Source organism: Convolutriloba macropyga, chromosome 1 (assembly GCF_964194025.1).
Source record: "Convolutriloba macropyga chromosome 1, txConMacr16.3, whole genome shotgun sequence".
Classification (NCBI taxonomy): Eukaryota; Metazoa; Xenacoelomorpha; order Acoela; family Convolutidae; genus Convolutriloba; species Convolutriloba macropyga.
This window is the reverse complement of record NC_134468.1, coordinates 11,828,035-11,852,499: the sequence shown is the minus strand read 5'-3', so window position 1 is coordinate 11,852,499 and position 24,465 is coordinate 11,828,035. Positions and strand designations below refer to the sequence as shown.

General features: G+C 34.6%; 1 protein-coding gene across 1 annotated transcript in view; it reads left to right on the top strand.

Annotated features, from left to right (window-relative positions):
* LOC142342588 (uncharacterized) overlaps positions 1-24,465 on the top strand; it is a 57,473-nt gene that overhangs the window by 18,347 nt on the left and 14,661 nt on the right. Inside the window, exons 12-21 of the mRNA XM_075394406.1 lie at positions 680-907; positions 1,294-1,537; positions 1,974-2,111; positions 8,325-8,540; positions 11,123-11,281; positions 17,056-17,210; positions 17,923-18,000; positions 21,478-21,624; positions 22,488-22,892; positions 23,983-24,282. Coding sequence (XP_075250521.1) covers positions 680-907; positions 1,294-1,537; positions 1,974-2,111; positions 8,325-8,540; positions 11,123-11,281; positions 17,056-17,210; positions 17,923-18,000; positions 21,478-21,624; positions 22,488-22,892; positions 23,983-24,282 — 2,070 coding nt within the window. The remainder of the gene's footprint in view (positions 1-679; positions 908-1,293; positions 1,538-1,973; positions 2,112-8,324; positions 8,541-11,122; positions 11,282-17,055; positions 17,211-17,922; positions 18,001-21,477; positions 21,625-22,487; positions 22,893-23,982; positions 24,283-24,465) is intronic.

Sequence of the window (24,465 nt, the reverse complement as noted above, 5' to 3'; positions counted from 1 at the left end):
GTCCAACGCTTTTTTACCAATTTTTGCATAAGTTTTCAAAAACTACGTCTTCAGAGGCTAGAGAAAAAATTTTCAGCGAAAAAACACACTAGTTTCACGAGCCGAGGTTTTATCCTTAATCCACCCCTCGTTAAACGGGATTATGGTGTAATGCGTATTCCACTCTTAATAGTTTTGAGAGTAATCGTTGAGGTGCTTTTATGCTTTTTTGTTGAATATAAAAAAGATAGCTTAAAGATTCTTGGTTTTTCTTGACAAAACTAATGTTGGTTAATCATTTCAGATTAATATCAATGTTTTTCATTGTTTTACAAAATTTCGGTGCCATAAATGAAAACAACATATTGAACTAACAGGGCAGGAAATATTTAACATTTTAGTTTATAGTTTCCGTAGCCCATAAAATCTGCCAAACATCCAAAAAATGGTGTAATTTTGAGAATGAAGTATTTATATTCAAGACGGGTTGGGGGTCTCAAAACGTCGAGTTTTTCTCTTGGTGCATTGATAGAACAAGGTACAGTAGAGCACATTTAATTTTCAGTCACTTATCTTACAAAAAATACTTAAGTTTGCTGCATTGTCTTTTCAATTTGTCAAGAGGGGGGGGGGGGGGTAGTCGGGTCTGATTAACTTAGGCTGCTATATACCTTTCGAAAAGATTCCACTCTTATTTCAGGTACAGCATAGTGACAGTACTGTGCTCCATACTCTACATGATCTATGCCATAATGATGTTCTGGGAAACGTCTCCATACCTGAGAGTATGTTCCCAGATGTCATCGAGTGAGAGAAGAATAGACTTCATTGATGAGCCATTTGTACTTGACAATGAAACTGCAAACTTCTTCGCTTCGCAGATCCTCGCCAATGTGTCGGCACCCCTCACATTCGAATCCATTCTAAGGTAATGGAATCCATTCCATTTGTGAACGTAACCCATTTTCCACATTTTTAAGCATGGAGAGTTAGCCTGAAAACTTATTCCCGAATTTTACTGGTAACAAATTTTTGTTAACAATGATATGGTAACCCGTGTTGACGACAACGACCAAAAAAAAACGACAATCTTTTTGTAAGAAATCGTCGTTTTCGTCGTTTGGTCATCGTTTTCGTCGTTTTTTACATGCAAGAAAAGATCGTTTCTTCGTCGTTTTTTTGTCGTTTCTTGCGTCGTTATTATAATTGATAAACTGCGGGCTGTGTTCTTAATCCACAATTAACATCAACAACATTTGCGAACTCTTTCATTTCGGTCAAATATTTTTGCGCTTGACATTTTTGTTTTAACAGCGACTGTTTTGGTAATTCGCCCCTCTACATGGCACTGAAGCTTTCGATGTCTGCCAAGTACGACATAAAAGGAACCCTGGACGTGTCGTCCCTGCTTCCAGGGGCCGCGACAGTCTTCGATTCTGCGACTCCAGACATCAGTCAGACAGTTCTAGTTCCAGACAGTCTTAAGAACATTCTGACTTCGTTTGACAACACTACACATGATGCTACATTGGATGATATGAACACTACGGCTACTGAGGTTAGAGGTCAAACTACCAGCTAGAGCAGAGCCCATAAATGTGTTCATTTCAACTGAACTCTTTTCATTCTTCTAGATATTTTTATACTTTTCTTGGAACGAGATATATCGAGCAGCGATCAAAAAAGATACGAAGAGTTATCAAGACTTGCCAGGACTAACCTGTCAAGAATTTTCTTGGACTATCTTGCTAAAATCTTACCAATATCATATCAACATTTATCTTTAAATGTTGGTATTTCAAGTTCTTTTCAAAATGTTTCAAGATTTGCAAGACATGTCAAGATCAGGCACTTCTTACCAAGATGTGTCATGTTTCGCTTCAACGCGGTAAGAGTTAAGCATAATGGGAAACACCTAAAAAAGAGTAATTGTTGAGATAAAATGCACGCTAACACCTGGAGTCCACCTAGCAAGATCTGAGAAACGATTTTAGATTCTGGCGTGGTACAGACAGTTGAGAGATGGTCAGCCGGGAGTGACTGTGACATGTGGGAGTGATTGTGAGGCAATTGGAGATATAAAAGACCAACTCCAAAGTTTCATCAACCAGGGCATAGAACCCACGGCTGCGGTTAGTAAAAGGAAAATATTCTGAACCGTTTTGCCCAATTATGTAAAGTCATCTCGCGTTCAGACCTCGACTTATGAAAGAACCTTGCTCGACCGAAATCATTCATGAAAAGACCTTTGCCCGACCAATGAGAAGATCTTTCGTCAGGGACCTCAACTGTGTAATTTTAGCCAACAAAGGTCCTCTCATTAGACTTTTCGAGTCTTTTGATGCCGCCAAGTCGAGGCTAAAACCTGGGATTGTTAATTGTGTTTAATTGCAGAAGTTGAATTATTGAGGCGGGGAGCTTTCCTATTCAAATCACAACAAATGATAATAATAACCCAAAATTTTGTTAAAATAACAGAACTAGAGTAGTGGTAAGTTCGCAAGCCTACTATTTCAAGTAAGAATGCGGGTTATACCAGGCCCTTCTACTACTCATAAGATTAGAAACAGTAGTTTGTATAATACAGGAATGTGCAATTTCGATTCCCATTTCACCAGTCTCAACTAAAATCTAACGGTAGGAAAAACAAAGTAGTTGCACTATGATTCGGAACTATACAATGTTCCCAATATAACCAAGTTGTATCAACAGATAAATCTATAACCCTAAGAACTACTAAAAATATACGATGAAGAGAAGTTCGCGGTTGTTTACTCCAAAAACCCAACTAGATTAGTATCAATTACTTTAAAAAAGAACGCAAGATCACGCTTACACGGTAAGTTTAGGGTTACTGTAGACAGTTTTAATTGTGTTCCTTGTTCGCCCCTCTATACTAGATAGCTTAGTCCTATTAGCCAATTTTTCAACAAGCAGGCAAACTTACAAAAAGGGGAGTGGCTTCATTAATTCTGTCTCCCAGAGCGAGGCGCGATGTTTTTTTAGAAACACTTGTCCGATAGCATTGGCCTTCACCCTTTTTGCTGTCCAATTCGGAAGAGATCTTAACCTAAACTATTAGTTGAATGATCTCCCTAAAATCACCTATAATTTCGAAATTGCCAAGACTTTTGCCTGAGTTACCGCCAAAGTATAACTAATAGTAATTAGACTTATATAAAAAAGATTGCGAAACTTCCACAGACTTTATTCCTTACAAACATAAAGATGAAACCAGTCAAAGTGTGCTTTCAAAAGAGTTTTATAACTAAATTTTATTTCTCTATTCGCTTTTTAAATCTACGCAAACAAATTACCAATGAGATTAGTGATGACAGTAAATCAGCAGATTAATATAGAGTGATGAAATTAGTTTAATTAAAAAGCCCAAAAAATTATCAGTAGCTAAGTTCAATGTTTTTGGTCCACAGCTTCGTATTGGTGCCACCCAGTACGTTCTATCCCCATTTTTTCCAATACTCTCCCCTTTACAGAACACGTGTCAGTACATGGAAAAAATTATGTGAAAATTTGGCACGTGGGTCGGGGTTGCAAATAATACAAAACCACTTAGCTGGAGAACACAAACGGAAAAGGTCAATTACTTGAAAAAGGAACGCAAGATCACGCTTACACGGTAAGATTACGGCTACTGCAGACAGTTTTATTTGTGTTCCTTATTCCACCCTCTGTACAACATAGCTTAGTCCTAAAAGTCAATTTTTCAACAAGCAGGCAAACTTACAAAAAGAGGAGTGGTTTCACTAATTCTCTCTCCAAGCGGGAGGGGCGATGGTTTTTTTAGAAACACTTGTCCGATAGCATTGGCCTTCACCCTTTTTGCTGTCCAATTCGGAAGAGATCTTAACCTAAACTATTAGTTGAATGATCTCCCAAAAATCACCTATAATTTCGAAATTGCCAACACTTTAGCCTGAGTTACCGCCAAAGTATAACTAATAGTAATAAAACTTATAAATAAAAGTTTGCAAAATCTCCACAGATTTTATTCCTTACCAACTTAAAGCTGAAACCAGTCAAAGTGTGCTTTCAAAAAGAGTTTTATAATTAATTTATATTTCTCTATTCACCTTTTAAATCTACGCAGACTAATTACCATTGAGAATAATGATGATGGTAAATCAGCAGATTAAAATAGAGTGATGAAATCAGCTTAATTAAAAAGCCCAAGAAATTATCAGAAACTAAGTTCAATGTTTTTTTGTTCACAGCTTCGTATTGTTGCCCCCCTCCAGTACTTTCTCTCCCGTTTACTCCAATACTCTCCCCATTTACAGAACACGTGTCAGTACATGGTAAAAAATTATATGAAAATTTGGCACGTGGGTCAGCGGTTGCAAATAATACAAACCCACTTAGTTGGAGAACACAAACGGAAAAGGTCAGTTACTTCAAAAAGGAACGCAAGATCACGCTTGAGGAGTGGTTTCACTAATTCTGTCTCCAAGCGGGAGGGGCGATGGTTTTTTTTTATTTTTTAGAAACACTCGTCCGATAGCGTTCGCCGTCACCTTTTTTGCTGTCCAAATCGGAAGAGATCTTAACCTAAACTATTAGTTGAATGATCTCCCAAATATCACCTATAATTTCCAAATTGCCAACACTTTAGCCTGAGTTACCGCCAAAGTATAACGAATAGTAATAAGACTTATATATAAAAGATTGCGAAACTTCCACAGACTTTATTCCTTACCAACTTAAAGCTGAAACCAGTCAAAGTGTGCTTTCAAAAAAGAGTTTTATAATTAAATTATATTTCTCTATTCACCTTTTAAATCTACGCAGACTAATTACCATTGAGAATAATGATGATGGTAAATCAGCAGATTAATATAGAGTGATGTATCAGCTTAATTAAAAAGCCCAAGAAATTATCAGAAACTAAGTTCAATGTTTTTTTGTTCACAGCTTCGTATTGGTGCCCCCCTCCAGTACGTTCTCTCCCATTTACTCCAATACTCTCCCCATTTACAGAACACGTGTCAGTACATGGTAAAAAATTATATGAAAATTTGGCACGTGGGTCAGCGGTTGCAAATAATACAAACCCACTTAGTTGGAGAACACAAACGGAAAAGGTCAGTTACTTCAAAAAGGAACGCAAGATCACGCTTACACGGTAAGTTTACGGTTACTGCAAACAGTTTTATTTGTGTTCCTTGTTCGCCCCTCTGTACTACATAGCTTAGTTCTATAGCCAATTTTTCAACAAGCAGGCAAACTTACAAAAAGAGGAGTGGTTTCACTAATTCTGTCTCCAAGCGGGAGGGGCGATGATTTTTTTTTATTTTTTAGAAACACTCGTCCGATAGCGTTCGCCGTCACCTTTTTTGCTGTCCAAATCGGAAGAGATCTTAACCTAAACTATTAGTTGAATGATCTCCCAAATATCACCTATAATTTCGAAATTGCCAACACTTTAGCCTGAGTTACCGCCAAAGTATAACGAATAGTAATAAGACTTATATATAAAAGATTGCAAAACTTCCACAGACTTTATTCCTTACAAACATAAAGATGAAACCAGTCAAAGTGTGCTTTCAAAAGGGTTTTATAATTAAATTTTATTTCTCTATTCGCTTTTTAAATCTACGCAGACAAATTACCAATGAGAATAATGATGATGGTAAATCAGCAGATTAATATAGAGTGATGAAAATAGCTGAATTAAAACGCCCAAAAAATTATCAAAAACTAAGTTCCATGTTTTTTTGTTCACAGCTTCGTATTGGTGCCCCCCAGTACGTTCTCTACCCATTAACTCCAATGCTCTCCCCATTTACAGAACACGTGTCGGTACGTGGTAAAAAAATATGTGAAAATATGGCACGTGGGTAGGGGGTGCAAATAATACAAACCCACTTAGCTGGAGGGCACAAACGGAAAAGGTCCCAAAGAACTTTGAATTAAAATTTGAGTAGAAGTCAATGTGTTTCGTTAACAAATTTTAATGGGTTCAAGCAGTTCAAATTTTTGAAAATTACCACCGCTTTAGTTTGAGAAAAACAGATCTGATCTTGATTTTTGCAAACAAGCATATTTTACTGTTAAGCTTAGTGCTAAAATGTTCCTTGAGAAATTCCTCGAGCTGCGTTTAAAAAATATTCAATTTTTGTTTTGCTTTTATACACAATTTTTAGGTACTACATTAGAGTATTATATTCAAGCATGCTAAACTATTGAAGTCAAGTAATAACTGGCTGTCAGAAGCGCAGTCCTTACAATTTGTTTAGGAGATCATAATAAAGACTGATATAGCGGGTTAAAAAATTTTTTGATCAGACAATCAAAAATCACATTGTGGTAGGGCAGGTTCATAGATACACCGACACCGGCCGTCTGACTAATATCTAATCAAGGCAAAACTTAAAGAAGCGAAGGTCGGATCATATGAAACTTATGGGTTTTGCAGTTTTTCCTGAGGAATTTCTGATAATGATAGATCTGATCAAATAAAAGTTTATTTTTGGAAAAACGCCATTATAGCAAATTGAGACAGCAATGTTCTATTGCACAGGAGTGAGCGACTTTACTAAACAACATATTTTCGGTGAAATATTTCGGAAATTCCATATTTCTTGAGACACTATAAGGTTTTGTTTTTTATTTTTTTTCCTACTCAATTAGCCTAGCTAACATCTCTAAAAACTCTAAATCTTTACTAAGACGAAAAGTTAGATTTTCGTCTCAAAACGAAATTACTACGAACTTTAGAAATGTCAAATGAAAGACATTTTTCCTGGCTGATGTCATTGATAAGTTGAGTTTTTTCAATACCAAGATTTGAAGTCCCAATCTTGAAAGCCTGCAAGCTTGTGAAACAATCCATACAACATTTCTCTAATAGACTGATCAAAACTCTAATTGAAAGTTTTTCAAACTCTGGAACGGTTGTAAGCTCAAAAACTCGTTGAAGCTTACAATTTTATGCATCGGTTTGCAAATTGGAGTGTACATTGTCTGAAACTATCAGTTGTAATATAGTTAAAACCAAGAATTCAACCGGCTGTGAAAATAAATTTTTCCTTGAGCTCTGATAAAAGTTTTGAATTAGAAACTTAACTGTGCCACGATAGCTGATATTTAGCGGAAGAATACTCAGCAGATTAAAGCAGATATTCAGGAATTGAGCTCGCTTTAATTTTGATTTTTCAAGATCAACTCAATAAAGTTCTCTAAAAAACGTGGAGGCCATGCAATCAATTTGTTTTGTTCGTCGTCAAATACCACATGAAGCACAATTTTCGTTGTTCAGAATTTTCGTTGTTCAGATCCCTCACACATTTAAGTTTTAGTGCATTATTTATTCCCAAATCTTTGCAACTTTATCAAAAAAAGTATAAACCGACAGATAAATTGGGGAATCAAGGTATGCTAAATGAGAAAAAAAATGATAAGTCAACAGATCTTGCCACGAAATCTAACTTACTACCGTCAGAATTTGTAATCAATCAAATGAGTGTTTCAAAGTTATGAAGTGATAATGTTTACCGAAATGAGTTTTTTATTGATGATTTTCTGGGCGGTATTGTTATGGTGAGAAAAATTAGCAGAGCAGATCAACTGATCATATTACAATCAAACAACCGTTCTTTAAAACGAAATAGCATTCTGAAATGGAGTAAACTTCCTCTTGAAATACGGAAAGTAATATATTAAATTAAGTTTAGAAAAACGTTAAAACATCATCTGCTCTAGAAACTTAAACTTGAACCACTCGCGAGAAATATTAGCTACTTTAAAAGTCATTTTTATGTTTAGCTGAATACTGAACCCTTAATTTTGATTTGAAATATTGTACTGGAGAAATATAATTTATGAAATATATCTGACTTGTAAACTTTAACCGACTGGTTATGAAAGTAATTTACTGGTCATTTTGGATGAAAGAGAATCACAGTATTCATCATTCTGCTAGAACTACCAATTGCCAATGTGTGAACATTTCTATTGCGTCATACCTACTTAATGAATAATGAATTGTTTCTTATGAAGACCTCAATATAAGATATGAGATGTAAATTAGCTAAAACACATTCAGTCATTTGTAATTTGCTTTGTATTTATGAATTTAAAGTAAGCAGAACAGCAGATCAGTTCGATCCCCTCCCCGGGGTTATTAGAGAACAACAAAGGATTGTCAATGGGGGATGGGGGGGGGGTCATTCAGAGTAATGCAAGAGGAGAGGGCTGTCAAAACGGAATAGATCCGAATTGATTTTTTGTGGAGGAAAGGGGGTGGCAAAACACCGAATTAAAAAAACATATTCTTATGAAGATTCCTAATAATTTCAAACAAAATACAGTGAATAATTTTTTTCCAGAGAACTGATGCACAATCAGCAGCATCCGTTTTGACTGACATCGTGGACAGTCTTCTGCCCTTAATGCACACCCTCTCAATTCAATTCCAGTCGAACAAGACTCAACTGCAGAATTCTCTGGCTGCACTGAAACAGGCCATTGACAGCACATTCTTGCCGGCTGAGAACACGCTTCAGATTTGGATAGCAAATGACGCAACACCTATGCTTGAAACGGTTAACAAATTTTCAGGGTTTTTGTTGTTTGTGTTCCCAACTTTTAAATTAAGTCTACATTTTTTGGCCAATTTTGGCCAATTGATATTTTATGCGGAAAGGTAAAAAAAATGAAACGGTATTATAGAAAAGCCATTCAAAACCTGAATCGGTTGATGTTGAGACAATTTCAACTTCTTTGATTTCCCATAGAGATTTCTTTGATTTCTTTGATTTCCCATTTCAACTTCTTTGATTTCACATTAAAAGGTTCTCAATTTCTGTAAATAAATACTTTAAGTTTAGTAAAAGCAGCAAAAATATATTATTGATATCTCAAATTAAAAAAAACTATATACAACGAATGCTTCGGTGGAAAAAAAGAGATTCGGCAACATTTAACTATCTCGTAGAAAATATCTGTAAAAACTCAGCAGAAAAACTTCACAAATAATTTATTCATGCAAATTTGATTGCAATGCACATATGCTTAACAGATGTCAGATATAATGCTGATTATTTTCTGTTTGCATTCTAGATTCTCGTGGAAATTTTTGAAATATAATAGTTTATAGTGAATCGTTGCAAACTAATTTCTGAAAAGAAAAAGCTTTGGAACAGAATTTCAAAGCTTCTAAGAAAGATAAGCTTCAAGGAGCTAAAGAAAGTTCTGGTTTTGGAAATGCCAAGTGCATTTATTTTTCAACTTGATCTTTGAAGAGAAAGTAAGCCTTGATTTGTTGAAATTTTCATTTGAAAACATTTTCAGCCTTAACGCAACTACTGAAAGCTCTATATTTTAAATATTTAATCAGACACCAGTTAATTTGCAATGCATCCAAGGTTGCAATTATTAGCCAAGTTCTAACTGAAAAACAATTAAATTTTCATGACCAAATGTCACGAGCAGTTTGAGTTTTCTGAAATTTGTTATCGATCGCGTTTTTCGATCTTCGAAAGTTCATCAATAAAAACTTTTTGACAAATACAACACCCTTCTAATTGTTGGAGGCAAAGGTTCGGATGCAAAAGTATTTTTTATATGAAATCGATGTCCTTTTTCTTCTTAACTTCGATAACAACTGTTAAAATCATCTGTATATTTAACTCAAAAGTTGTTTTCTTTTTCGTTTTTGCTTTTTGTCTTTTTCAATTTACTCATAATTATTTTGTTCAAAGTATTTTGTCAGCAGCGTCAATCACTACTTTTGGAAGATGTTAATGAAAAGATAAAAAATATTCGGAAAAACAGTTGAGAACGTTTTGCTTTTTGATAACTGCTTAATCTTTTTCGGTCAACACTCTCAATGAAAATGATCGGATGAAGAATCAAGACAAAATTTAAACAATTACTTTCAAATTTTTGTCCAAATGAGGTCTGAGTTTTTGTTTTTGTTTTCAAAACATCATTGTGACAGTTTTCAAATTTTGTTTACCTACTCATTCTAGTTGTTGTTCAGTTCAGCTTGATTGAATTAGCGGACAGATGAAAAAAATTATCTGAATGTCACTTTTAATTATTGGGAGTCAAACTCATTTCAATCAAACTTTGTCTGAGAACCTTTTTTCCAATTTTATTGATAAAGATTCATCATCAATATTGAAGGCCGACAAACAGTTGTTTGTGAGAAATAACTAAGATAAAACAAAGGAAGTCTTAAACCAAAAAGTTTTTCAAGTTTAAATTTTTCGAGAAAACAGAAAGTTCAAGTTTTCAAACTCATTTGTTCAGGTGCATATCTATATTCTGTATAGAGATCAGGATATTAACTTTTGATGAGCAACTCAATCTTTTGAAATTCTACTTTGATGACTCGGTACATTAGATGCGAAAGCACAATACCAGTCTTCTTTTTTGATCTAGATCTTTTTCGTATCTTAAGATTTTTTAGCTTAGGTTATCCAAAACAAAGGTGCCAACATCATTAACATCTTTTTAAGCAGAGACAAGAGCTAAGGAGAGGACTAAGATTTCTGATAAGACAATTTCGGACCGAAAAAACCTCTGATTCGACAGTCCCAGACGAATAAGATGTCGAGATCTTTGCTCAAAGTTATTTGAAATCTTGATCAAGTTAAAAAAATAATTCCATACTTACTTTAACCATTATCCAAAAACAATTTTCAATAAATTTTCCTTTTTTGTTTAAACAAAACAACATTTCGAGAATTTTTTTAGCGTTAAAGTATATTGCCCGAATTTTAGAGTAATTACTTGAGACCAAATTAAAACACTTAATTGTTCTTGTGAACAGTGCAATGGGTAATATCAAAACAACTAACGGTCTTCTTAATGCTCAATTCGTACAGAGAGAGGCATTTCTGAAATTTATCACCAATTAGGTTTTCTTTCAATGCGGTAATTAGATGTTGTATCCGTGGGAAAGGGGTAAATCTAAGCAAATTTGTACTAATAAATTAGCCTGGTGTTACTAATTATTTCCTCACACGCTTACAACTCTAATCTTAAAACATGGATCGTGAAAAAGTCCGACAAAATTGAGTATGTATACTAGATTTTTCGGACATTGGCCACGTAATGACAAAATTTTCATCATGTAAAGAGTTCATTAAAGTTTAAATGGATCTGTTCTCTTTAACAGAGCGTGGCGCGGGTGGGTTCGAACGTGAAGAAGTACTTGGGTAATTACGTGGACTGGGTTATGGACATTTTGATGACTCAACTGGGCACGTGTGGACAAGTGGCCAATGCGTACGACTACTTCTGGGATTTCACATGTGACCAAATTGTACAAACTGCGGTGAGTTTGTAGATCTCATCGGAGAAGCAATCTCTAATTTAAAAAGGGTTTTTGGAAATGAACTGCCCGGTATGAATAATCTTTTTCATATAATTTGCACCCCCAAGAGCATATGCTATGTTATCACATAACCATTGACTATTTAATCGCGCGGTTCTATTTGTAGGGGTGAATAAAATCCTGGTGGGGGTGCGGAAAATATCCCATTTAGGGCTCCATTTTATCAGACGTCAAAATTTCATTTTGATCTTACAAGGATTGGTATGATCCATTGTGACGATGAAATTTGTATGATTGTTAAGAGCGTATATTATTGTGCATGGTTGCTAAGAATCATTCAATTCAAAGTTAGTTAAATCTTTTAATAGCAGGCGCTGCTTTTGTATCACAGTTCGACCGCAGAAATCACAGTTCGACCACAATTCGGCCGCCAAAATTTTGAATCACAATTAAACTACAATTCGGGCACTCTCCAGGAATTATTTTTTACGTATCTTCGAACTTCAAACAGATACAAAGAAAACAACAGCAAATTTTTTTTTTGTTATCAAACTAATGACTTCATTCAATATTTTAAACAATACAAGGCGACTCGGTAATGTGCATTCGCACATTAAGTTCCGACCCCGCTCATCTACATTTTTCACTTAATTGTCTACCAAATGAGGAAGAGATTAAAAAAATTAAAATTTCAGCATATCGTTCAACAAACTACTAAAAGAGTAAATGAATCTACTCTAGAGGGCCTATGAGACCTGTGGCTACTATAATATGACTACCATAAAAGACGGCAATAAAAATCAAATAGTTACATATATTAATTACGACCAAAACTCCTTGTCCATTTTTTGTAAACCACTAAAAACCAAATCAAAAAGGCATCAGATAAAATTTTTACAAAGAAGATTAACCGGTACTTTTTTGGAACAAAATATGGGACTTTTCCTCAGTGCGACTTGGCAACAAGTCGACTATAAATGAGCAAAAGGGGCAAAGTTTATTCAAACATTGCTTTTATTCAGAAAAAGAATTAAACTCGAACTGATTAGAAACGTTTCATCAAAAGAAATCATTGAGAGAGTCTTTTATAACTCAATAGAGAGCGACTGAGGCCTTTCATTATCCAGGATATGTCATAAGACTACATAAAGAACGACAAATACACGCAAAAACGAAAAAAATTTGCACGAAAAATTATGCACGAAAAAGATCTCCCCCCAATCAATTAAACATTAAGCTGATCACTAAAAACAATAAAAATTGTCGTTTGCTTTTTCTACAGTTGAAAACATTTGTGAATCAAATGACGCCCATTTTTGTGATACTGTGAAAAGAAAACAAAAACCTACAAAAAACGGGCAAATATGCAAAAGTCACGAAAATTGGTTTTATGAAAACTGGTTGTTCCGAGAAGAAGGAACAGTCAAGGGAAAAAAACCGTTATAACGAGCAAATTGTATTTCAACAGATAAATGATGTTAATTGTATATAGAGAAACTTAGCTACAATTTAACAGAAATAAAATTTGCAGATCTCAAAAATCTATCTTTTTTATTAAAAACAAATATCTACAAAATTCATAGCAGACAAAAGCGTTCAACTAAAAGAGACAGTTTGTCTTGCAACTTCTCGGAAAACTAATTGCGACTGTTATTGATGGGATTAAATCAGAAGACTATAAAATAAATACAAGCTGAACTAATAAGTTCCACAAACAACTTTACGAAACCAGTTTTGAAGCCATTAAATTTATAAGATATTAATGCGAGAATATAACCTCTTCATTTGCGTCTCCTTTGATCATCTTAACGTCTCATCGTGAAACGACTATCACAAAATGACAACAAAAAGAACCACAAAAACTGAAAAATATCCAAACTTCACAAAATTCTTATGAAACTAATCGTCTTAAGCCCCGAAGACATAATTTAAAACGTTTAAATAACCGAAAAATTATTGTTTGACTCGACAAAACATTAAAAGGAGCTCTAAAGATGAGGCTAATTTCCGAAAATGATACAACATTGTAAAATACGAAAAAAAGCAAACCACAAAAAGTTGAAGAATACAATTACTCTTTAATTCGAAAGTCAAAACAACCATAAGCTATTTACCGATATCAGTTATTATGTTTATTTTTTTATCTATAGTGGGCCACTGCGACTTTTAATTACACAATATTTGGCATCTGACAACAAAAAATAACAACAAATAAAGGTCAAAAATAAAAAAAACTCTACCAATTTCTGCAAGAGAACGTTGTCGCAGCGCTTCAAACAATATGTTAGAAAAACAAAAAATATGTTCAATTTCGAATGTTGTTAAGTTTTTTTCAGTTAGATTGTTAAAAATTGTGACAATTTGCAAAAGAAACAAAAACAACAGCAAAGATGGGCAATTATGCACATAAATCAGAAAATTTTGTATGAAAACTTGTAGTACCAAAAGCAAGAAAACATTCTGTTAAAACAGTCGGCCACAAAATTAGTTTGTATTCTATAAGGAGGAAAGGTTGACCTGTACTTACTGAGAAAAAGCAAAATGTTGACTAAAATAATATAAAAAATTGACAAGTTTAAAAAATCAAAGAAATTTCCTTAAAACAAATACATTCAATAACATAAGAGACATTAGGTAACAACCAAATGAATAGAAAACGTTCACCTGCACTTCTTGAGGAGAAAAATTAGATCTTTGAATGGTGAAATTTAAAAATCAGACTGTGAAAGGAATAAAAAAAAGAAGGCAAAAGACAAGAATTCAGTTAAATTTTATTAAAACTCATCCGCAAAGTCATAAAAAACCTTTGCTTCTCTGAAAACAAACGGTTTCTACATTTGGCCTCAAATTTGCGTAAACTGGAACTCTCATTAACAGAGCCGTGAATAAAAAATTTTGTCAGTAATTAACAAAAAAACGAAAGCAAAATATTTTGAAAAAAAGTCAGCATCAAAATAAAAACCAAAAAGTCTCTGATTCTAAAAATCCATGATGTTATCGAACCTCTCCCTGATTTTGTTGCGCGCCCAGCAAATTGAGTAGGTGTTCCAAGCGTTTGCGAATTAGACCAATTGATGAGTGGAATTCTTCAAATATTAAAAAAAACGATGCATTTTGTATAATTATCGAATTAAATCTACAAAAAACGGCAAAGTTTTGTTTCCAGAAGACTTTCATGCGGCGCCTAATTGCAACTAGCGCTCTTTTTCAGATTAGAGGGTCTGTGTCAAAGTTTCTAACTCACTAAGTCTGGCAAACTTTAACAAAGTGGACCAAAAAAGCATATTTTGTGCCATTTTTGATGAAAAAAGTTTGAATTTTGAAAATTTTTGTCAGAATTTAAGCCAAAAAAAACTTCAATCAAAAATTCAGCAACGCTTTTCTTTCTCTAACGGTAATAACAACACTCTGCCGTTAAAAATTTTAGTTTATTTTGATTTATATTAGCGGAATTGTTCCAAATTTTAGCAAAAATTACCGAAAAAGTGAACAAAAACGCCAGAATGATCACAAAATTTTGGAGCTCGATAACTCCCTGTAAAAAATGAATTTCGAAAAAATCTTTTTAATTCTATAATCTACGCTGGACGGGTTTTTTAATGATACCACTCATAAGTTTCTACGATGAATATATCGATCGGCGAAAATTCACCGAACAAAAAAAAACTCATTTGAGTATATAGTTCCTCCCCCCATATGATGGGGTTGGAACAATTAAAGAATGTTTGGCTGATTTGCAAACATCATTTTTTCTTTCAAGTTTATTTTTTAGTCATCATCTCATTTATTTGTTTTTGAAAAGAATTTTTCCATGGCTTGTGTTCTGCTATTTGGAGATAAGGGTATAAATTCAATTTTGTTTTAAGAATACAGAAAAAGAATACAGAATCAATAAATTAATAGTTTGGGAAAGCTCTAAGGAATATCACAAAGAACCAGTTTATTATTGGTTCGTTTTCTACACACAAAAAAACACTATCTTGCATGTGAGTAATATACAAGTAAAATGTTTTAATTTGACTCTGAATGACAGATCAGATATGAAGTTCCTATTTTAAAATCAGTGGCAAAAAATCAATTCCGCGATATCCAAGCTCGCTAGAGTATTATGAATTTCCTTTCATTTTCAATAAAATTTAATTCATATGCTAATTGTGTTTGGTAAGATTATTTATCAATTTTTTCACTGTGCACAAACAGACACAGGCACATACAAATGCTATCACACACACACACACTCACTCAGACTCAGACTGGCGCTCCTGCACACACACACACACACACACACACACACACACACACAAACACACACATTCGCGCACAAACAAGGACACACACACAAACGATCTCACACACATACACGCACACACAGACACACACACACAAACACACACATATTTATACAAAAATACACACAAACACACACATTCACACACATACACAAAAAAACACACACACAAACACACACCCATTTATATGCACACATTCACACAAACACACAAATACACACACATACACACACCAACACACACGCGAACACATGCACAAACAAACACGCTTATTCACACATTTAGTTAGTGGTATTTGCTCAATTAAATAATCGACAAAGGAGTATTAAGTTACGTAAATGAATTAAACCAGTTCAATAATAAAGAATAAAGGATAATGGTCATTAGCAAAGGCAAAAGAAGACAGTTAAACTATAGTCAAGCAATTAAGGCCAATTCAAGTCATATTCCCAGTCTATGTTCCATGTAATGTTCCGCTGGTCTCGGTATCTAGGGTGAGCTTGGGTCTCATTTTCCACTGTGTGATTGATTTTGGGTTCACCTGCGTAGAATAAATCTTTTTGTTCCTGTGTGTTTTGAAGAAATTAGTCTGGGTGGATCAATTTTTTAGCCTTGATTACTAATTTGACGTTATGATGACCAATTTATCTGTCAATGTGGATGGGTCCTTGTGTTGGGTCCTTGGATGGGTTCCCCAAAAATAGAATATATAGTTTGATGCCAGATAAAGTATTTTTGGCTCCATGCGTTTGACGTTTGGTTCTGAAAAAGCAAGCATTTAATAGCTAAACTCTCGTTATTGATTTCAATTTCATAGACTACGAGTTAGTCTCGTTTTTTTTTGCTCCGAATGGAAAGGTAACACAGTTGGGTGGGTAGTATAACCAGCTAAGCGAACAAATACAATGTAAAGATGGCTTTAGAAAAACTAATAATAACTAAAAATATACAAACACGATGTATAGAACTATAGCATCGAGAGTTTAGACGAGTTTATGAAAATGTGTATAAAAAGACTTGGCTACCAGTGACGTAGCTTCTCCTCAACACAATTGTGGTAACCGTGTAATTCTGTCGCATTCTAATTCATTTAATTTAGTTGACGCTGGTGCTTTTTAACCATCAAGTAATGGGGGATTCTTTTTGGGTTTACTTCTTTCGTTGAAGTTTTTGCCTATCTAAATTTGAACGGTGTTCCCCGTTTTTGTTTTCGAAACTGTTGTTTCCATCCACCGGGGAAAAGAGGGTCTTTCCCATTATACCCCCCTTAAAGTTATAAACCTCATGAAGATATTTTAGTGGTCATATAACGCAACCCTCCCCTTCCTTAACATAACAGTATTGGTCTAGGCTATAATTGTGCGGGGGGTTGTATTTTTTTGGTTAGAGCTATAACTTCCTGGGGGGGGGGGGGGTGCTATAATGGGAAACACCCCGGAAGAGAAACAAAATAGTTTCATATTATAATATAAATTTATTTTTCAGAACATGCAGTGGCTGTTGGGTGTGTGGGTATCTGTATGTGTATTGACAGTGTCCATAACTTCGTTCGCTCTCAGTTTCTACCTCTTCAGAACCAATAGAGCTTCAACCAAACCAGACGAAGTAGAGGACAAAGTGTCGGTAGTCGAGAACGAAACGTTAGTTAAAACATTTGACCTCTAACTATACTTTTGACGATATTATCCGTAACAACGTTGCTAAGAAATTTACTGCGCATAACACATTACCAATTTCTTAAAACTTTTTTGAAGCAGCGGTAAATTTCGCTTTAAGAACGTCAAGCAGTTGTTGTTGTGCTATCCTCAAAAATGCGATAATATTGGTTGGAAGTTAATTGGATTCATACTCCCCCAAATAGGAGACATAAACATTTTTCGACCCCCCAAGCCAAGATTGAACTTTTTACAGTTGTATATAACATTACACAATTTGTAACGGGAGTCAGACGGCACGATGATATTACAGAAAAAGAATATATACCCGAACATTTAATGATAAAGGATTCACCAAAACTTTTCATCAATCAATAAGTGCATGTTAGGGGGGGGGGGGGCGCTTAGCAGACGCAACTACTGTGAACCTTGACCAGTTCGGCATTCCAACCAACATCTCTTACTTGCACTTCCTGTGCTAACCATTACACCAACTCGTCTCAATCTCTCGACCCTGGGCATCTCTTATAACCAATTTCCCTGTTTTTTGTTGTTCCTCAAGGTTTCATTTCTATAGCCAAGCATACAGTGAACAAGTAAAGCTTCTTGTCAAGCTATGTAAAGCTTATCTTCTGCCCAATTTACATTAGGTTTTTCAACTTTTCAACTCTCTCAACTTTCTATCAATGCTCTTTAGTGTGATGACGACAGCAGAAGACAAATTGTACGCAAGCCATCCGACAACTGCCACCAAAAGTAGACGTTCTTCTATGCGGTATGTCCAATATTGTTGAAATTCTGAAAAAAATTGCTCAGTAATATGATAAGTTGTTGGAAGAAATGCGTTGAAAAGTGCTCGATATTTTTTCACTGTGATCGGTCATTTTCAAATAAATCTTCAGCATATTTCGAGATTTTAACATTTTAGCTGATCTCTCCCAAAATTTTGACCCCGGTTTATTTTAACCCTGTTTTTTGCTGATCTGATATATACCTGTTTTACCAACCCTATTTTTTATATCTAATTTCTGCAGGTAAGTGGTTCTATGAGTTCAAAAATTATTATATTGGATTAGTTTTGTTGTTTATTACTTGAGACATAATTTGCAAATACCTCATTTCAAAGGGCTAATACGCAATATGGGCTTTTAATCAGAAACTAATAACGTGAAGGAACTTTGGCAATTGACTTTCCAATAAATTTTCTCTGATTTCTAATAAATTTAACACCTTGTTAACAGGTTATGGGGAAAAATTGACAACTCCGAGAATGTGTACTCGCTAAAAGCAGTTATTTGCCAAATATTTTATTTTGCTTAGCCTTTTTTAAGGATGGGAGTGTTCAGTGTGACCTCAGATTTTAATTATCTTAACCGTAAATCAACATTAAATCCTTTTATAAGATACTTTTAAGCTGGTCTGATTGAGATATTAATTAGCCTTGAGACGGCCAAAAGCCAGCGGGTTAATTTAATTTAACAAAGCGGCTCAAAACGTATCACTAAACCAAAAGTAAAAATAACTGTCAACAGTACGAATAAATTTGACAGAGAGTCTTCGAATTTAGCATTGATACAACTTTACAATTTCCTCAAAAAAATGTCCGAATAATCTGCTTATTGAAGACAAAAAAAAATTTAAATATATCAAGTTTTGTGCTATGTCAATTTTTAATAAATACTATTTTGTGGCACGTATCCTGAAAAAGAGTGCATATAACGCGTTGATTAGCAATCGGATCAACATTTTAAATTGGAACTGTGAAAGGACTACAGTGTTTCCCATTATAGACCACAAGAATTTTTAGACCCCCGTCCGCGGAATTTTGGGGTTACTTTTGTTAATGGGGGCTATATATAAGTTATAAGGCCACAGAGGTTTGGGATTATAATGAGAAAGAGGAAAGGTTTATTTTTGCGATGAAAACTGCCTTTGGTCAATTGATGTGCGGGGCTGTAGCGCGTTACGACAGAATCTAGCACCTAGCTTGATGAGTTTGTTGTTTTTGTTCACTGTTTTACTTAATTTATTATTTGTTTCCCAAAAAATATCCAGAATTTTAAAACTTTTTAATGATGTCCAATCTTTTCTACGATAATTTTTTAAAACAAAAATTGCATTGATTTAGTTCTCACGAGATATAAATTTGTTATATTATAAAACACAAATTAGTTCCTTTAGTATTCGATTTTAATTAATTTTCAAATTAAAGTATATCTAATTTCTTCAGGTAAGTGTCTCTATGAATTGAAAAATTACCATTTATATATATATATTGGATTAGTTTTGTTATTCATTACTTGAGACATAATTTGCAAATACCTCATTTCAAAGGTCTAATACGCAATATTGTCTTTTAATCAGAAACTAATAACGTGAGGAAATTTTGGCAATTGACTTTCCAATAAATTTTCTCTGATTTCTAATAAATTTAACACCTTCTTAACACGTTATGGGGAAAAATTGACAACTCCGAGAATGTGTACTCGCTAAAAGCAGTTATTTGCCAAATAATTTATTTTGCTTAGCCTTTTTAAGGATGGGAGTGTTCAGTGTGACCTCAGATTTTAATTATTTTAACCGTAATTCAACATTAAAACATTAAATCCTAATATAAGATACTTTTAGGCTGGTCTAATTGAGATATTAATTAGCCTTGAGACGGCCAAAAGCTACCAGGTTAATTTGATTTAACACAGCGGCTCAAAACCTATCACTAAACAAAAAGTAAAAATAACGCTCAACAGTAAGAATAGATTTTATAGAAGAGACTTCGAATTTAGCATTGATACAACTTTACAATTTCCTCAAAAAAATGTCTGAATAATCTGCTTATTGAAAACAAAAAAAACAATTTAAATATATCAAGTTTTGTGCTATGTCAATTTTTAATAAATACTATTTTGTGGCGCGTATCCTAAAAAAGAGTGCATATAACGCGTTGATCAGCAATCGGATCAACATTTTAAATTGGAACTGTGAAAGGACTACAGTGTTTCCCATTATAGCCCACAAGAATTTTTAGACCCCCGTCCGCGGAATTTGGGCTTACTTTTGTTAATGCGGGCTATATATAAGTTATAAGGCCACAGAGGTTTTGGGACTATAATGAGAAAGAGGAAAGGTTTATTTTTGCGATGAAAACTGCCTTTGGTCAATTGATGTGCGGGGCTGTAGCGCGTTGCGACAGGTTCTATCACTTAGCTTGATGAGTTTGTTGTTTTTGTTCACTGTTTTACTTAATTTATTATTTGTTTCCCAAAAAATATCCAGAATTTTAAAACTTTTTAATGATGTCCAATCTTTTCTACGATAATTTTTTAAAACAAAAATTGCATTGATTTAGATCTCACGAGATATAAATTTGTTATATTATAAAACACAATTTTGTTCCTTTAGTATTCGATTTTAATTAATTTTCACATTAAATCATTTGCGATCTAAAAATCCAGGTGTGAAAGTGACATTTTACATTAACTCCCGAGTCAAGAATCAGCAATACTGGTAAATTTGAATTGAAATATTTTTGCTCGAAAATTATGGATGATATTTTGGATCTATTCTGTTTGCCCCCCCCCCCAGTATTTTTACGCCCCCAAGTTACCAATTATACGTTGTTAAATAGCACGTTACTATGTAAAAAATAACACGTGCGCCTGGGGGCGTAAAAATATAAGCCTACTAAGCGGGGGGGGGGACAGAACAGATCCGATGTTTTTGTGCTCACTGATTTGATCTAAAAGGATGATAGTGATAAAATACAAAATGATTAGGCCAATTTTATAGCCAAAATACCCTAACAGAACTTTCCCGCTATCATTTTATATCTACCCAGTTTCTTAGGTAAAGATTGCTAAAGCTAAAGCTTCAGTCCCATCTCAGGATGTCAACATCCAATTTAACAAAACTTCCAAAATTATGTTATTAAAGCGCCGGCACGCGCTGAACGAAAAAAATTTCATCGTATAAATCAAACCTAATTATGCCGCTTACATTGCTTAAAAGAGTTAAATAGGTGTTAGAAATGTGTTTGATTATGCATACAATAGTCGGCTAATTTTGTAAAACTTATCTGCTGAAAAAGGAGTTTTAGCGGCTGTCAGCTCAATTCTCACGTTATTTTGAAAAAAGACAATGTTGACAGCATGCCCGCATTTTTGTGTCGAAATCATTCAAGTTTGATAATGAGAACATATATAAGCATTGAATCACAAATTTATAATTTTTTGCTTGATTTTTTTTTGTGTTGCAGTTCGATGTCAGTTGACACAGATGCTGGTACAGGAAGTACCCACGACACCTGGATAAACAGCACTCACCCCCTGGCAGATGAAACGCCTACTCATCGCGTGAACAGAAAAGGGAGACGAAACGGGGAACCTCGAACACGCAATGCATGGTGTGTTTTTTGCTTTTGTGTTTGTTTGTTTGAGTGATTGTTTGTTTTGTTACTTTTCTGTAAATCTACACGTCGTTTTGAAACCTTTGGGACTATTTTTGTTTTAAAAAAATTTTTAGAGAGTTTTATTGACGAATGTAATTCACAGGATATCAATTTTCGAGTTTTATCCTGCTTTCATTAAAGCGCATAACCGACAAACTAAAACATAAAAAAACGCTTTTATTTCAAAGTCAGACACTTACATGACAAAGGGTTATCAACTTATTAAGTTTAAATCAACCTTCAATATAACCAAAAAATAATTGATACCATATATTGTAAATTTTATTTACAATCATTTGGTTTTATTGAACGTGAATATCGACTTAGTATGCACTCTCTTTTTGCTGGGCTTTGACTTCAAAGCGCTTTTTTAATACTTTCGAAATCTTCAAATAGAAGTGTGATAGAACTTAAAAATTGGTCTCTCGTGAATTACAGTCGTTTGTTAAATGTTGACTTCAAAAATGTTAACAAAAATAGCACCAAAGATTAAAAAAAATATTGCACCTTATATTTTGAATTCTCTAAAGACGGCATTCGATAGCTAGAAATATGAAAAAAAGTTATTTGAGCTTTATTGCCTGCCAATACTTGGATTAAGACTTGCCAAGTCTTGGACAAGTCTGACAAGCCTTAAATGTGTTATGATCATTGCTCTGAATCAGTACTGATACCTAGACTTGGAATTAGACTTGCCCAGTACTGATATTGACTTGGCGTTAAGTACGGGTTATTTAAGACTTTATTTAAGATTGAAGAATAGCAAGCTTTAATTTAAAATAGACTAAAAATTTGACCATTTTACCTCTAATCTTAAGCACCGAAACGGACACCAGTCGTCGCATATCCGAAGACCCAGTTGTCCCCACTTTACTCCTGGGCGGAAAATCCCCTACACCCAGTGAGGTCCTCAACCAATCCTCGGCTTCCAAACCCCCAATGTCAACCCGGTCACGTGGAGCTGTGAGCCACATCATGAAGTTCAAAAGGGCACGGGGCGAAGGCCAAAGGTCAAACCATCAACCTCGACCCAGGTCTGCTCCTGGAAATTTCCTGTGGAATAAGATTGTTTTTGTTGGGAGTCGCGGGTCTACGAACCTGTTCGCGACAACCACGAGTAGTCGAGAGGACTCGATAGCGGATGGTCTGTCGGATTATGCGGAGAGTGCCATTTCGACGCCAAAACAAGCGTGGAGTTTGTCGATGTCGATGAACAAACAAAAGTAGATATTTATGTCAAAAATTAACAAGGATGAATGTTGTCAAGGATGAAACATTACTAACAAACAAGGATGAAACATTTTTTAATTGTTAAGGTACATTTAATGACCGAAAAAAGATTTTGCGGATGTCCCTGGATAGCAAAAAGTGGATGCTTTTACGCAGAAATATAAACAGCTAACACAGAGGAATGTTGTGAATTCTTTTATTAATGGTTTACACACACTGTCTTCTAATCTCTCCTTCTTTCTTACCTGAAGAAGCGACGAATCTATTCCCCCTGCCTCACTCCAATGTTTTAATGACCCCCAATAACAATTTATACAATTTTATACTGCACGTTACTATTTAAAATATAGCACGTACGCCTGGGGGAGTAAAAGTTATATGCCCACTAGGATAGGGGGGGGGGGTCAGAATAGATCCGAAATGACAATATGAAAGCTTTTTAAACGTTTTACAAGTGACAGCATTTGGGTACTCTTAATTTAGACCAAACAAAAAAGAGCATACTGCCAAAAAAACCACAAGGACTTTCGTCATTTTTGTCAGTGAAAAATCGACGGCTATTCAACGTGTCTCGGTTTATCTATGAAACTGCGAAAACAGATGTTTTACTTCCTTAAAAGTAAACTTGATTACCTTTCTGTATTTTTAATCTTGATTAACTGTATATATTTTTTAAACTCCCGGAAAACGAAACTTTGGCTTGGATTAGTTACTTAAAACGTTAATAAGAGAAAAAATCTTAAATTCATCAGGTGAAATTTGTAATTTATTGTTGATTATTCTTTCAACGCTATTTACAATTCTTTTAAAAAAATAATCCTTTTTTGTGTCCGATGACCAAAAATGAACTTTGAGGTAAAAAAAATTGCGAATTTGAGATTGAATAGCTTCTTTCCTGTTTCATTTTTATTTTTGTGTCCGTTTCTTATTCACTCTTTTCCCAATATTCATATCTCACATTTCCCTGCTGTGCGTTTTAAATTATCCAACTTGTTCATAAATTATTAACCAGTCTTTTAAGCAGCACCGCAGAAGCTGTTTTCCTTCCGACCGTCGTTTGCTAATTCCTTCCATTGTTTACAGAAGCACGGATGAAACAAACATTCCCAGTGCAGAAGAAGTAAACAAAAACAAACAGCCGGGTGAACAAATTGAGGAAAATATTGCCGAGCTTGACCGTGTCACTCCTCTAAACTTCGACAAACTTGATGAGGACGTCAAAAAAGACGGAGACATTCGAAGAGATAAACATGAAACTGGTCGGATAAACGACGAATCGAAGGAGGATTTTGACAGTCAGCGACCACGACACTCGAGCGAAACTGCGACGCGGAATTCGGTGACAGGAGCAACTGACGAGGATTCGAGTACCGAGGCCGACAGGTAGGATCGACGACGATAGCCTCATGATAAATTATTAGTATAACTATTTTCAAAGAAACTTAACTGAAACGAGTATTTTTGCAAAATCCAACAAAAAAACAAAAGAGCAATTCAAGGTTCTTAAATGATTCTCAAATTAATTCTCGTTAATTTATGTTGAGTAGAGCATCAATGGTCAAATCA